Source organism: Euwallacea fornicatus, chromosome 1, assembly GCF_040115645.1.
Source record: "Euwallacea fornicatus isolate EFF26 chromosome 1, ASM4011564v1, whole genome shotgun sequence".
NCBI lineage: Eukaryota > Metazoa > Arthropoda > Insecta > Coleoptera > Curculionidae > Euwallacea > Euwallacea fornicatus.
In genome coordinates, this window is record NC_089541.1 from 4,772,079 (window position 1) to 4,786,908 (window position 14,830).

The window sequence follows — 14,830 nt, forward strand, 5'->3', positions numbered from 1 at the left end:
ACTCTTTCTTTTTAATGTCCATCAACTTTTTTCTGCTATACTGTGGCGTGAAACCACTTTTTCTACTCTTTCACCATTAAACGCAAATAACGTAAAGATAATCTATACCAGAAAGTCATTAATTACAGACGAGTGTGTGTAACAGAGCTTTAAACTGTGCGTAATTATATTACGTAGTGGTGTTCAGCTGGGACAGGCTGATAGTTGAGCATAACCGTCACATCCACCTTACGGCGCGCATGTTATACAGGGTGTCCGATAAGTTTCTCACTTTATTTCAGGAGGTGATAGTATATTGAAAAGTAATGTAGTTCCCCGTATAAACCAAACTAAAATAATGCTTCATTAGAAAGATATAGGGTGTTAAAATTTTATGAAAAAAATTATTTTCTGTTGATATCTTCAAAACCGCGTGAGATATATAAATGAAATTTGACATATTTTGATAGGTAATGTAGACGCGTTTGCTTATGCAAAAGGGTTATTTTTAATCTCAAGAATAACGTGCATACAGTCACATCTCAGTACTCTTTCTCAGAAAAAAGACACAACACTGGTTTTTCCATTAAAAAAATTATTTCCGGAAATTTTATTTCAATTAAAAGAAAAATGTTCACTTGACTGTTTTTCTTCCGACCCATCATTTGCCAGTACAGGAATGAAAACAATCTACACGCACAAATAGTATGCATATCCACAAGTTTCAGCAGTAATAAGGTTAAGAATGGAATTGAATCCAGCTGTTGCCAACGATTTTACGCAATATGGCTACTCTAAAAATTGTCATCAAGTAAAATTATTTTATAAATATTTTATTGAGTATGCTCTGAATTTGTTTAATTAAGTTTATAAATAAATTTCAATAGCACAATTTACATCACTCAAACTTGCGGATATGGATCTTATTTGTGAATGATGAGTCACCGAATATTACACAAAGAATGTTGTCTCAACAGGATGGGGCACCTGTACATTTTTCTTCGCTTGCTTAGCAAGGGCATTTAGCATCAGGTCTTTCCTAATCACTGGATCGACCGAGGATGACCAAAAAATCGGCCGGCGCGATCCCCTGATTTTAATCCTCTTGTATTTTTTTTTTTTTTTTTTTAAGGTCATGTTAAACGTTTAATGTATGAAAGGCCGATTGCCAGTGAAGAGGAGTTGCTATTAAGGGTGATGGCCGCTTGCGTACAAATCAGAAACACACCTGAATTATTTCAACGTGTTAGGACATCAATGAACAGGCGAACAGAGTTATGTCTTGACTAAAATTACCTCCAATTTGAAAAATTTCTGTGATTTTGATAGCAAATAAATAACACTGGTGTAGAAAATTTTACTTTTTCTCTGTTGCTGGAAATTTTGTAGCTAAAAAAACTTGTTTATAACATGTGTTTTTAAATTTCTGAATCTTTTTTTTGTACATTTCCAGCTTCTTCAATATTCATTTGTTGTTTATTTTTCTTTATTTGCTTATAAAGTGCAGGTTTAAGAGAAAATCACTGTGTTCCAATCATAAGCAAAGTTTTAGCATTATGAGTAGATCGAAAAGTTGTTGTTTAATTAATAAAAACCATTTTTGTTACACATGTGATGAATATGTGTTTAAAAATTCTAGAAAAACTATCACCGAGTACGTTAAAAATACCTATTTCAATATATTTTGGAATGATAACCCTCAGCTTCTGATTGCGTTTGTAAATCGCGTATAGAATACTTGAGATTATGGAAAAGCGGAAAAGGGGGTGCGCCTAAATATGGAATCCCAAATATTTGACAAAAACTCAAAAAATCATCTAGATAATTGTTATTTGTATTGTGTAGATATCAAAGGTATGGCCAGTAGAAATCGAACTAAATGGCAGGATCCAAATACTGCATCTGTGCAATGTCCCATATAATATTCGATTCAAGTTCCAATTCCTTCAGTTCCCGTTACTGAAAGTGTATTTGAACATGAAATACAAGAAAACGTAGATTCTGCATCAATAGAAATTGATACTGATTTTGAAGGTTTATCAGATGAAAAATCCCAACCGTTTTCGCAAAATGAATTAGACAATTTTGTAAGAGTTCTAAATCTCTCTAAACGAATATCGGAATTGTTAGCATCACGGTTAAAACAAAAAAACTTAGTTGCTCCAGATGCAAAAATGATTTTTATAGAGGATGAGAGAAAGACTAATGCTGTTTTTTTTTTGAACAAGATGGCAAAATTGTATTCTGTTTAGATATCAAGAGTTTGTTGATATTAAATGGGTTTGACGCAATATGAGCCAAATGAATGTTTTTTGTTTATTGACAGTTCAAAATGTAGCCTAAAATGCATTTTGTTACATAATGGAAATAAGTACTGGATACCCATTGCGCACAGTACAAAATTGAAGGAGGAAAATTGTAACGTTTCATTAATTTTGGAAAAATGAAAGTGTCATGAACATCGATGGGTTACTTTTGTTGATTTGAAAACGGTTAACAATTTTCTTGATGAGTAAAGTGAGTACACTAAGTTTCCATGTTTCATATGTCTCTAGGATAGCAAAACGCCAAAGTTGATCGTTGGGTAAGAAGGAATTGGTCTTTGAAAGAATATATGATGCCTGGTAAACAAATCGTGATTCAGAATTCATTGGTATCTCGCGACAAAATCATACTGCCACCATTACATATAAAACTGGTCATCATGAAACAGTTCGTTAAAAGTGTTGATAAAAATGGGAACTGTTTCTCATACATTTGCCGAAAATTTCCTCAGTTTGCAATGACGAGGTTAAAAGCAGATATTTTTGATGATCCTCAAATTAGGCAAATCACGCAAGATACCAATTTCATAGATTCGATGACTAATATTGAATCAAATGCTGGGAAGGCTTTTGTTTTAGTGAAGCAAAATTTTTTGGGTAATGAAAAATCAGATAATTACGTGCAACTAGTAGAAAATCTACTATTACGATTGAAAAATGTGGGTTGTAGTATGAGTATCAAAAATTCGTTTTCTTCATCTTCACCTTGATAAGTTTCCTGACAACTTAGGTGATCTGGGTGAAGAGCAGGGAGAACGTATGCAACAAGATTTACGTGTCATTGGGGGAGCGTCACCAGGGTTTTTGGGATACGCATCTGATGTCCAACTATTGCTGGTCTCTGATCCATTATTTTTCTAACACTAAACATACCAGAAAGGCTTTAAAACGCAGATTTTTAGAAACTAACAATTGATACTATTTTATTAAAATATTTTTTTTTACTAAAAACTTGTTACTTCTTTTCTTAATTTTAATTACCTTAAAATCGAAAACAAGATCTGATAAAAAAATTCTACTTGCATTTTTGAATTGAGCATATCATTAGTAACCGGAACAGTTTAAATATTTCAGACAACAGATGTTATGTAAACCAGTGTAATACTTAAAACACATTTAATATTATTCAAAATATTTAGATGATTTCGGGAATGTAGACTGTTTTTTATTTTTGTACTATTATTTTAAATAAACAATTTTTTTACTAAATTATGCGTCAGATTAAAAAGAATCGAGGAAGTATTTTTATTCTAAATAAAATAAAATTGTAAAAAATATTTATCTTTTTTGTGTAAAAACAGTGGCATACATTTTTTCCTTAGAAAATGTACTGTGAAGTGTTCATACGTATACTGCTAGTGAAGTGAAAACTAACCTCTTTGCATAAATAAATGCGTCTACATCAATTATTAAAACATATCAAAGTTCATTTGCATATCTCACGCCGTTTTGAAGATATCGTTAAAATTTGGATTTTTTCATAAAATTTTAACATCTTATATCTTCCTAACGAAACATATTTCGAATATAATTTATATGTAGAACCACATTATTTTTCAATGCACTATCACCTCCTGAAATATAATGAACCTCTTATGTGTTTCTGCAGGATATAGGAAAACAAACAAAACAAACGGGGTCACTGAAGATTAGGATAACAAATTAACACTTCGATAAATTTATAATCAAATGGATAGCTTTCAGGGCGAGATTGCTGACTTAGCTTTCAACTCTATCGCAAACGTCCGTCTTGCTTGCTGTTTACTATTCTCGTAATGTAATCTATTATTACTTCATGCTAATGCGAGTTGGAAGTGACCGATTAACGGACGTGTGGGAAAATAACATTCTACGCGCAAAACTATTGCGTGAAGACAATGACGTGCGTGCGATAATGAAGACACGAAAAAGTGAGTAATGTCGTCACCGCACTCGACCCAACTCCATTACGTATTGTTCGCTCAGCTCTAATCAGCATCCGTGTAAACAAAGATTTTCCGCACTTCTTGGATGAATAAATGTTAACTCACCTCACATCCGGATGAGCATCCAACATGGCGCGCATCAAAGTAGTTCCGGATCTGGGCACACCGCCGATGAAAATGAGCGGCATTTGGCGATTATACTCATAGACTTTGTTGTCATTGCCCACAGTGTATTTCTCCTGGGTGGCGACCATGCGCGGCTTGGGAGCACCGCTCACAAAGGCCTGTACCACGAAGTAGAGCACCACCATACAGCCGAAGAGACCAGCGGCCTTCCGAAAGCCGCCGCGCATGGGCCTCGGAAGTTGCATGCCACTTGCGCCAAAGGTCACGGCATTCTGGGCGGATGGGCGGAGAAGGGCGAAATTAAGAATGTCTCATTCTGAAAGAAAGAACATTTGTGATTAGTACAAGCAGTAGTAACCTTTATATTATACAATTGATGATATTAATTACTATTTTTCGGGTTCGATGGTCAATTGAGAAATGCTTATAAACCTATCTCCAAAACAAACATTCGCTTTGAAATATGCTGAGCTATGTTACGAAATAAAGAAAAACTCTTTTGAACTGTTGAAACCTTGAGAGATATGTACTAGAATTCCAATTCCAGTTTTAAACAAACAAAAACTCTTTTTCTCACTTTCGTTTTACAAAGTTGTATGCAACGTAAATTTCTTAGTGTCTGAATTAAGCTCTAATTCTCATAAACTTCATTTCAAAGCTACGCTCCCTGAGCGCACTTAAAACCCGTAACAAATAGAGCGAAAAGCTCGGCTGGATACTGGATAAAGTGATTTTCTGGATGCATTTAGGAAATCTCGCGTGATCTGTTTGTGCGTTCTCCAACTCAATTTTTCCCTCCGAATATACCCATATAAAGCGCACAAAAGAAACAAATTATAACAGATGATGGATAATGCGAAATTTAATTTTAACGATGGAATTTGGGATTACTCACATAAAACTCTTATCATTCGAAATGTGAGATAATTTGTTTAAATAAAAATGGAGGTCATAAATTGCAAGTTGAGAACAACAAGGGGCAAATCAATTTTTCATTAACGAGCTTAATTTATGAGATCCGCTTAATGGATTACTCCACTACAAAAATCCTTTTGTGTTTTATATTACCTTTAGAAACGTAAAGTGGGTGCATTAACTAGTATCCTGCATTCAAAGATGTTATCTATCTAATAAGAAGTTTGATAAATTGGTTTATACATGCAACTGAAAAAGCTACGAACTAATTTGGACACATACAATCAAAATATCTTATTCCTATAGAATTCCACATGATGTGCGAGCGTATTTGCTAAAAATTTCCATAGAATATTCTCTTCACAACTCTAAATCTGAGGTTCGTAGACGGAACTTTAGCCCTTTCTAGACGAATTTTCGATGTTAAATTCCTTTCAAAAGAAATCAAACTAAGAGAAACTACACAGATTTTTTGAAATTTTTAGAAATGCCTTTAAATCTGATATTTGCCGTCAAATTTTTAGCCGGTTTGTGTCAGGTCTTGAACTTAACAACTCCCCACATAGCGATTAATTCAAAACTAGAAAATGTTTTCTAAGTCTTAAAATTATCTCGAAAATCCCTCTAAATTTAAGATTTGAACCTTACTGACAACTTCAACCGTAATTTTAGGTATTTATGGCTTTATTTTCGCAGTTTCAGCGGTTCTTAATCCAACTACTATTTGTCCGGGAAACTCCCAAGAGACATCCTTAGATTTTCCAAAAATGTATTGCATGTCCAAGGTTTTCGCGGATTTTTAAAATCTCGTTTTCAGTTTTGCCTTACTGTCCTGTTCACGTGATATCTTCAAAATACGGTAGTCAGATATATTCTTTTATGAGATACGACCAGGGACACCACGAACATTCCGTGTTTGTGAGTAAAATTCCTCATGTTGGTTGAGAAAGTGTTCCTTCTGCAGGAACACCTTATCTTATACGACATTTTCCTTGAAAATAAAACAATCTTAGACTTCCACCCACTTTCCAATAACATTCCACTAATTCCCCGTTTTCAATATAGTAAATTCCACGGATTGATCACGTTAGAGCCCTCACGGTAATGATATTATACCGCACAATTCGAACATTTCAGTTTAATTTTCGAGACGTCTCTGCAGAATATCTTTCTTAAGTTTAAGAATTTAACCAATTTAAACTTCGGTCCCTTGACGTCAGCTACGTTCATGTTTTAATAACGCAAAGTTAAATACTCCCACCCATGCCATGATTTGTTAATTAAATTGTTCAAGAAGTTGGACTTCTCGAGATACAATTTTTTTTCCTTCGTGGCAAAATCAAATTTGAGGGTCTATTTCCATCGATAAGTGCAGCAGGCACGAGTGGATCAATTAGTGTAGACTTCTACACAATATCCAGTTCAATTCACTTTACTGACATATCGGAAACCACAAGATAAGACAGACAGATATCTTCGCGGATCGTCAGCTCCATTATTGTCTGACAAGTACTCGAAACAGATATAATAAACGAGTTGTTCCCCCGAAAGGGTGAACCTACATGTTGGAATAAACAAGAACATCTTTTGCAACCGAATACCTAAACTAATGAGCTCTGTTCTGCCGGTATTTCAATACACAGAACGATAATAGGCATTTTGTTCCCCTTTGGCTTGAAATTTATATTTCATAATTGGATACTGATATCGAAAGAGCTGATCGTGATTTATGGAATAAAATGTTATAGTTAATTGTTAATTGATTAATGTTGCATGATTAATAAAATGGGTAATACAAAATCGAGGATATGAATGGCACCATTCGATAACGTTTTAATTGCGGATTTGTTAACAGGATTTGCGCTTCAGCTTTTAGTTTTGGCTGCTGAAAATCGTAACGAGAACGCATAAAATAATACTGAATATTTACGGTTGCCAAAGGCCTCGACTAACGTCTAGCAAAGGATACGCTTTATCGTGGCCTTAAAAAACTCTAAAATAAAATATGCAAACAAAATCTGTACGTTCGAAACGAGAAATATTTAAAAGTATTTTAACTGAATAATATCAACAGAAATTACTAATTTAATTGAAAAATGAAAAAAAAATCTTAATCCAGATTGGCGAACACGATTCGACTTTTCATAAACTTTAAAGGGCACCGTTGCAAGAACTATTTTAATTTTTAGAATTTCAATGCTGATCTTCAAGGTATTTCCAAGCATATGAAATGGCAAGTTCCCCATATATCCTCTACTCCCCAGGTATAAATGGACTAGTTAACATTCAAGCAAATCCCCTTACAATAACAACGATGAAGTTTGAAATCCGATGAGAAATCCATGGATGAATTATAGCTAAATTGCCGACGGTTAAGCAAACTATTCGCTCTCCCCTGCGTGCAACTTTCCTCAAGTTGTACTCGTAGAATCTATACCACCACTGTCTGTAAACTAAGACGGATGGACTTTGTAACTACGTCGACTATTAAGAAGTTAGACAAGTTGAAAACTTAAACCGCTTTTACGTACTTAAAGTCGAAAACTTTCGAATTTAAATTATTCAAATTACCTGAATTGCATTGGCGCTGACAATTTCGATGCCCCTTTGTGAATAATGGACTCAGATATGAGGTGAATTAGAGATGATTATAAAAGTTGAAGTTAATTGAAAATTAAATATCCGCAATTGTTTATACCTAAATTAAAAAGGGAACAAACGAACACGCAAGAAAATGCAAAAAGTGAATTACGGAGATCTCGGAAAATCGAAACATTATTTGAAAGCATATGTCACGTAATATCGCAGAGCTCTCAAGCAAAATGGAAATACAATTTCTCTCAATTTTAAAAACACAGGAAATGACTATCGATTCCTATGTCGCAGCTGCTGAACACAATTTGCATTATCAAAATATACGAAGAAAAATGCATATTATGTGAAGTGTTGCGAACTGAAATTTATCGTGTAGAAAAGGAGTTGGTAAATAGAGTTTCATGATATTAAAATATGGAATACGATCGTATACCAGCATAATGGAAACTCTAATGGTTTGTTTGCATCGGAAAGTTTCGGTACATTGTTTTATCTTTCATCAACTTGCAGAATTGTACTTATACAATTAAAAGATATAAGAAATGGGTAGGTTTTACAGTAACTTTTTCCGATTTATGACGGGAAATAATGGGTCTAGTTCGGTGCAGGCGACTAGTTTCAGCTTGCGCGCAGCGGTTACTTTCAAGGATCACCGACAAAACACGTATACAATTTTCGATAAAAACTTACGAACCGAAAAGCTCAAAATACAGAATAACATTTCCCAGTCGGAGAAGCGGAAAAATTTAAATAGGGACATTAAAGTTTTTAGAGAGTATCGAAGTTCAGGAAGCAGTAGAAATGTCGCGATAACGACAATTCCCAGAGACATTATACAACTCAAACAGTTGGCGAATTCGGCCCTTTGTAATTGTTGAGTTGAAGCAAGTTTGTCGTTAATGATATTCTCCAGAATCGTTTTCTTAATGTAGTTGAAAATTGTTTTTCGAGTTCTTGCACGAGGAAAAACTAAAATAAACTAAATAGCTTCCAAACTTTAGTTAAATTTGTTTAACAATATTTATTTCCAATCGTGCGATTTCCCATAATCAAGTGTATCTCGAACTTAATACCGAGTTTATCTAAATATAAATCTCCGTCGCACTCAAGGAGTAATAGAAAGTTTTAACCCAGGTTTTAACTTTCTAACATCGTTGATTAAGGAACTATAGCGGGAAAAGTGATTGGCTGGCTAAATTAATTACTGTTAGAAACAGTGCTCCATTATCCCTACAGGTCAGCAAGTAAATTCGCCCTTTGTGTTTGTATAAACTTAGACAGATTGCCAAAGTGAGGGTCTGGATTAGCGGAGAGATAGAAGTGTTTATCTCGCCATTTAACAAACTTGCTTAATTGTCGGTTCACACATTTTTTGCATAAATCTGAAATTCGATATGAGAGCATTTTAACGATTTCCGGCAAATCTTTTAGAAATCTTTCCTAACCCGAACCTCTTCCAATATTTGCATCTCCGTATAATGGTGCCAGTTATTAGAATCCATCGGAGCGTCGAAATTCTTATAAAATCCTTATTTCGCCCACGCTTCCTGGGAGTTGTATTAGAATCCATCATTAAATTTCAAAAAGGCGGTAAATTAAAACGGTGGAAGGAGGAAGTTCTTCTGGCGAGACATAAACGAAAAGATATCTATGACAAAACCCGATTGCAGAAGGTTATGATCTTTGAAATGAGCTGCATAATCATTTCATGTTGTGCAGAATCTGTAGTTGCCTGTATGCTAAATCAAGCGAGAGCAATATAATTCGAACATAAACAATAATTAATTCTTATGTGGCATTTCCATAGAGTTAGGTGGTATTTCAATTGAAGAAACATAATATATACGCGGGTAATGAAAGCGTTGCATGAAGAGCGTGTTCGGAGAATTTTAGATTCATTTTTGGTTTTCGAAACCCCCAAACATGTAAGTTTTGTTCAGAGGAGTAACTGAAAATAACAGTGAAATTCCTGTTCGGGAACAATTACAGTCGCTCAACAAAGTATTCGTACAGCGGGAAAAAAATTCTGTGACCCATAATTTTCGACTGATTTTGTTCAAAATTTGTATAATTAAAAATCAATCCTAAATTCAGTTTAGGTTTTCGAGCAAGTTTTGAAAATTAAATTTTTAGAGTGCTTTTCATGGTCTTAAAAAAAACTCCATTTCGAAAACTTCTTGTGCGGTGGAAATTTTTCAGTAGAATTTTAATGATCCTGTAGAGGGGATTTTTCTACGTATATCCTGAAAATTTGATCAAAGTCAGACCACAAATAAGGGAGTTGTAGCTTTTTAAATTCGCCAAAAAGTGACGATTTTCACGCAAAATAATAAAATTTAAACATTTTTGACGAATTTAAAAAGCTGCAACTCCCTTATTTGTGGTCTGACTTTGATCAAATTTTCAGGATATACGTAGAAAAATCCCCTCTACAGGATCATTAAAATTCTACTGAAAAATTTCCACCGCACAAGAAGTTTTCGAAATGGAATTTTTTTTTAAACCATGAAAAGCACTTTAAAAATTTAATTTTCAAAACTTGCTCGAACACCTAAACTGAGTTTAGGATTGATTTTTCATTATACAAATTTTGAACAAAATCAGTCGAAAATTATGGGTCACAGAATTTTTTTCCCGCTGTACGAATACTTTGTTGAGCGACTGTACTTCCATGCTGTTTGAAAATTCTTAACCTTCATCCATCTAAAAATGGTAATGATAAAAGATAATCTTTTGAGTACGAGCCTGATTTGTGAATAGTAGAAAATTAGAGAATCGCATATTATATAAACGTATGTTGAAGCTATAAAACTAGAAAAGAACAATGACCAGACATGCTTTTAGATGACTTCAACGATTTTTTAAAACTGATTTATTGAAAAAAATAGAATATTGCAAGTTCTATGAGAGAATACTGTAGAAGAATGAGGAATACAACTCCTTTATTTTTTTGTGTCCTTTATTTGTAGTTCTAGAGTAATTAACCGGTTTATAAAAACATTTATGAAAATGCATGTATCTTAGTATGTAAAAATTTTACTATTTTATTAATTAGAATTGAGATAATTCAGGGAAATTCTTATTTATATTCGATTCGTTTATTTTATTCGGGTTTATTTTCAAATTGGATTAACTCAAGATGGAATTGGATTAATTCAAAATCAAAAATTGTCTAAATATCTTCAATTATGATAAATAAGAAATTTCTCGTTGAATTCAAACCACCACCGAAAGATTTACCTCTCTTCACTTATTGACATTACAGAATGACAAAAATTGAAATTTATAACTATCAACGTGGCTTTTGAGCTTTTAAAACCGCAGCCAGGACAACCCACCCCTTTTTACGTGACTGAACTGGCAACCAATCATTTATTATTCAACTCTAGCTCTCCCACAGCCCGCAAGTGTTTTTAATAAATTCAAATTGGCTTATGCCAGCTTTAAATAGTGTTTGAGGCCAATAAAAATACGTGACAAGTTTTGCTAATTTCAATTTAGCACAGAATTTCAAAAGCTAGACACTTCAATGATGGCAATTATTGGTCCTTCGAGCCAACTACGAAAAGCTCCCATAGAAAAGTAATTGGTTATTACCAGACGCTTTTCCTTCGAATTCTCATATTGGAAGATATCTCCAATATTTGATAAGTTTCCGTGTCTAGACGCTGCTGAAGCTATAAACATAGCGACTTTATGAAGGGCCCAATGGAAATCGAATATCCCCCCAGGTGAGTGTATAAAAATACCTTTCGCGGAAATTCTATAAAGCTCAGGAAACTGCAACTGGCTGCGAAGTGCAATCAAAAAAGCCACTTTGATCTTCCGATAACCGCCTTTGTTCCATTTTATTTCAATTGAGATTTCAATCGGCTTCGCGCTTTACTGCCTCGACCATGGAAGTATGCCATATATTGACTATTGTCTGGATATATGTTTCCAATTAAACCTATCGAAAGGTCGATCGTGCATATAACCATTTTGTAAATTTATTACCAAATTTATTATCGCCGAAAATGCCGTGAAATGAAATTTTAAACGTGACGTAAAACTGATGTAGGTAGCAAAAATGTATAAAGGGCCGCCGCTGAAGAACAGTTTGAAATGTAATTACTTTTTATATAGACTGCCGGTTTAAAATCCAGTTTTAATACTCTTCTGGTACCTTTATTTTTAGTTTTCAAAGCAGTGCCCGTAAGAGAATTTACATTTTCGTTCAATGCACTTAAAGTTACGTGCCTGGAAAACTGGGAATTTGTTTTCTATTTCATTATGGCAAATTCCTAGTTTCATTTAAAACAATGAAGCTTTAAAGCTAGCAAGCGATTCTTTCAACTGTAAAGCTATTTACGTGTACATCGATACCAAATGGGATATTTAGTTACTCCGATGAAAAAATATCTGATCAAAAACCATACTACAATTTCCTTAAGTAATCCTAAAAAATTTTAAGCATCACCGGAGTATATCGAGTTTTATATCCGTTACTAAAATTTTAACTTTCTTTTAGGAGTTTTTCGGCTTTCTTTAAGGGCGTTCATAATTCTCTCCCACATCCTTTATTGACTCCAATAGAATATTTCATGTTACACGAAACCTTTTTTAAATTGTAAGTCTTGTACAACATTAAGGCTTAATAGCTAATTGCCTCCAGAGCTATTATTCTGCATTACGCATGGCTTCCTCTCAAATTGCAAGGTATTAATGACAATTTGCATGAGGACCTTTTCCAGAGTTTTAAGAGCCTTATTTGCTTGCTTGCCTGTTTTGCTTTCCACACTTAGTGGGGTCGTTGCTAAGAACGACTTTCATTATTCCTTCCATTTCCTTCCGAGTCCCTGTAGTTTTCTGTTGTTGAATTTAAAAAATGTCTTAAGTATAGTGAGTTGTAATAATGAGAGAAAAAGTCATATCCTGGTCACTTTTAAAATTCTCAATATTGATATTTGAGGAGAAATGAACTTTTCTGCATGGGCAATCAATAGAACGCATGACGATAACGGCAAAACTTAATTAAAAGAAGTTTCTCTAGTCTAAAAGCAAAAATTGTATGTCTGTAGTGAACTGCCAAAAATAAGAAACATTAGAAACACATATATTACAAACAATTAAAGTTTGTTATAAAATTATATAAAATGTGAGGACATTGCTGGAGGATAATTATCTTCTAGAATCGTCTTCAACTAACCTAAATCACAGGCAAAACAACTTCTAATTTGAACCTGACAATATCTAAATCGGAAATAATCTGATAACATCGTCCCGTAGGTACCTAATTTGCCCTAATCAAGCCGCGAATCTCATTCTATGCCGATGGAAACTGTGTAAGCTCCAATTTGTCACCGAGCGAGAGATATATGGATGATTTATGGAGAATGACTTCAAAATCTCTCATCAGAGAACACTTAGTGAATAGTATTGACGCTTTTCGATTGGGTGTCTGCAATGGCAACGGCTGAGCAGCCTCATTGTTCTCAAGTTTATTCGTGTTCGTCGCACAAAAGGCAATAGAACAATAGAATGCGTGAAGCGGTGACAAGCAATGGATTAGTGTTTTAAATTAAATCAGCTAATGGACGGGATTTTAATTTAAAAAAATCAAACGGAGTTTCAGTACTTGTGCTTTTCACAGCACTAAAAAATGTTTTGTAAATCAAAAATTCGCGTCCTTCATCGCTGTAAGAAAGGAGATTTTAATTGGATGAAAAAACATGTTATACTGAATAAACCACTTTTTTGCATCTACGTGGTAAAATGGTCAAAATTAGCCAAATGTATTACATCATATTTCCACCTTCAAAATTCGCATAAAGAGGCTACATAATGATGAGCAAATCAATTATGGAAGAACGCTCACGAGCTAAAAATGGAAACACCGCAACGTTTGCTTTCAAAATACATTCTCGCACAGAGGGCGATTTAGGCAGTCGAAAAGGTGGCAACACAGCCAAAGAAAATTATTTGTTGTCAATTTTTAAAAATTGTTGGTAAATTCGTTTGATGTTTATACGCATCGTGAAAAAATGGCTGTATCCATTACGCTTCTATTAATAACAAAGAACAAGAAGCTACTATTAAGATCAAAGAAGTTTACAAACAATATACAGTATATAATAAATATTCTTCCAGATATAGATTTAAAAGATAATTGTCCTTGTCTTTCTTGAGAATATCCCACTTTCATTGGTAATATTAATCTAATGAAGGAGGAGAATTTACAAAAACCGGATATCTAAATATTTAAAATTTAATTTACAATAAGTAATTATTATAAAACTAGGACAGAAATTAGTTTTCCTTGTTCGGTTCACCATTTTTTCTCGTCAGACTATTTACAACAACTTCCAGGACTTCAAAAGAACCAACTTAAAAAGAAATTCTTCTATTTTAGTGTAAAATAAACCGGAAAATTTCCTAGAAAGTAGAGTGAACTTTTGGAAAAACTTCTCTGCTCAGGGAATTTTTGTTTATCAATCTACCTACTTCTTTCCCCGTTTTTATCAAATGGTTACTTAATTGTTGCCACTGCGGAAAAAACTGGTTAGATTAAAGAGCCGAAACCCTTTGTAAAGATGATTGCGTCTCATTACATGTACATAAAACGTTTTTTCATTCAAAAACAGAAGATTAGTGGAACTGGAAAAGAATAATGAAAATCGTTCTCAACTGAAGGGAAAATCTGGAAAATTGAAAACCAATACTCCTATCTTCCGTATCATTGAAAATAAGCTATGAAAATTCGAAAACTTGCGTTCGTCATCGCTGTGAGATTGATATTTGGGTTCGCGAGATTTGATCTAAATAAATGCAATAAACATTGTGTCCTACATTGATTAAAACACTTTTTACGTTCTATTAAAATAATTGTTGAAATTAACTGAATTTGATACCAAAAAGTAAACTAATTTATATTAATTGCCAAAGCCTATATCCGCAAAACTATGCTGAAACTGGAAATATCGCTTC

At 33.8% G+C, this 14,830-nt stretch overlaps 2 protein-coding genes across 3 annotated transcripts in view; one reads left to right on the forward strand and one right to left on the reverse strand.

Moving 5' to 3' along the window:
- loj (logjam) overlaps positions 1-14,830 on the forward strand; it is a 180,286-nt gene that overhangs the window by 101,514 nt on the left and 63,942 nt on the right. The gene's annotated exons all lie outside the window — the stretch shown is intronic.
- The window catches only part of Tpst (tyrosylprotein sulfotransferase), a 93,701-nt gene that overhangs the window by 39,740 nt on the left and 39,131 nt on the right, over positions 1-14,830 (reverse strand). For both annotated transcript variants that reach the window (XM_066289842.1, XM_066289836.1), the window contains exon 2: positions 4,334-4,670. In XM_066289842.1, coding sequence (XP_066145939.1) covers positions 4,334-4,599 — 266 coding nt within the window. In that variant the 5' untranslated portion in view covers positions 4,600-4,670. The remainder of the gene's footprint in view (positions 1-4,333; positions 4,671-14,830) is intronic.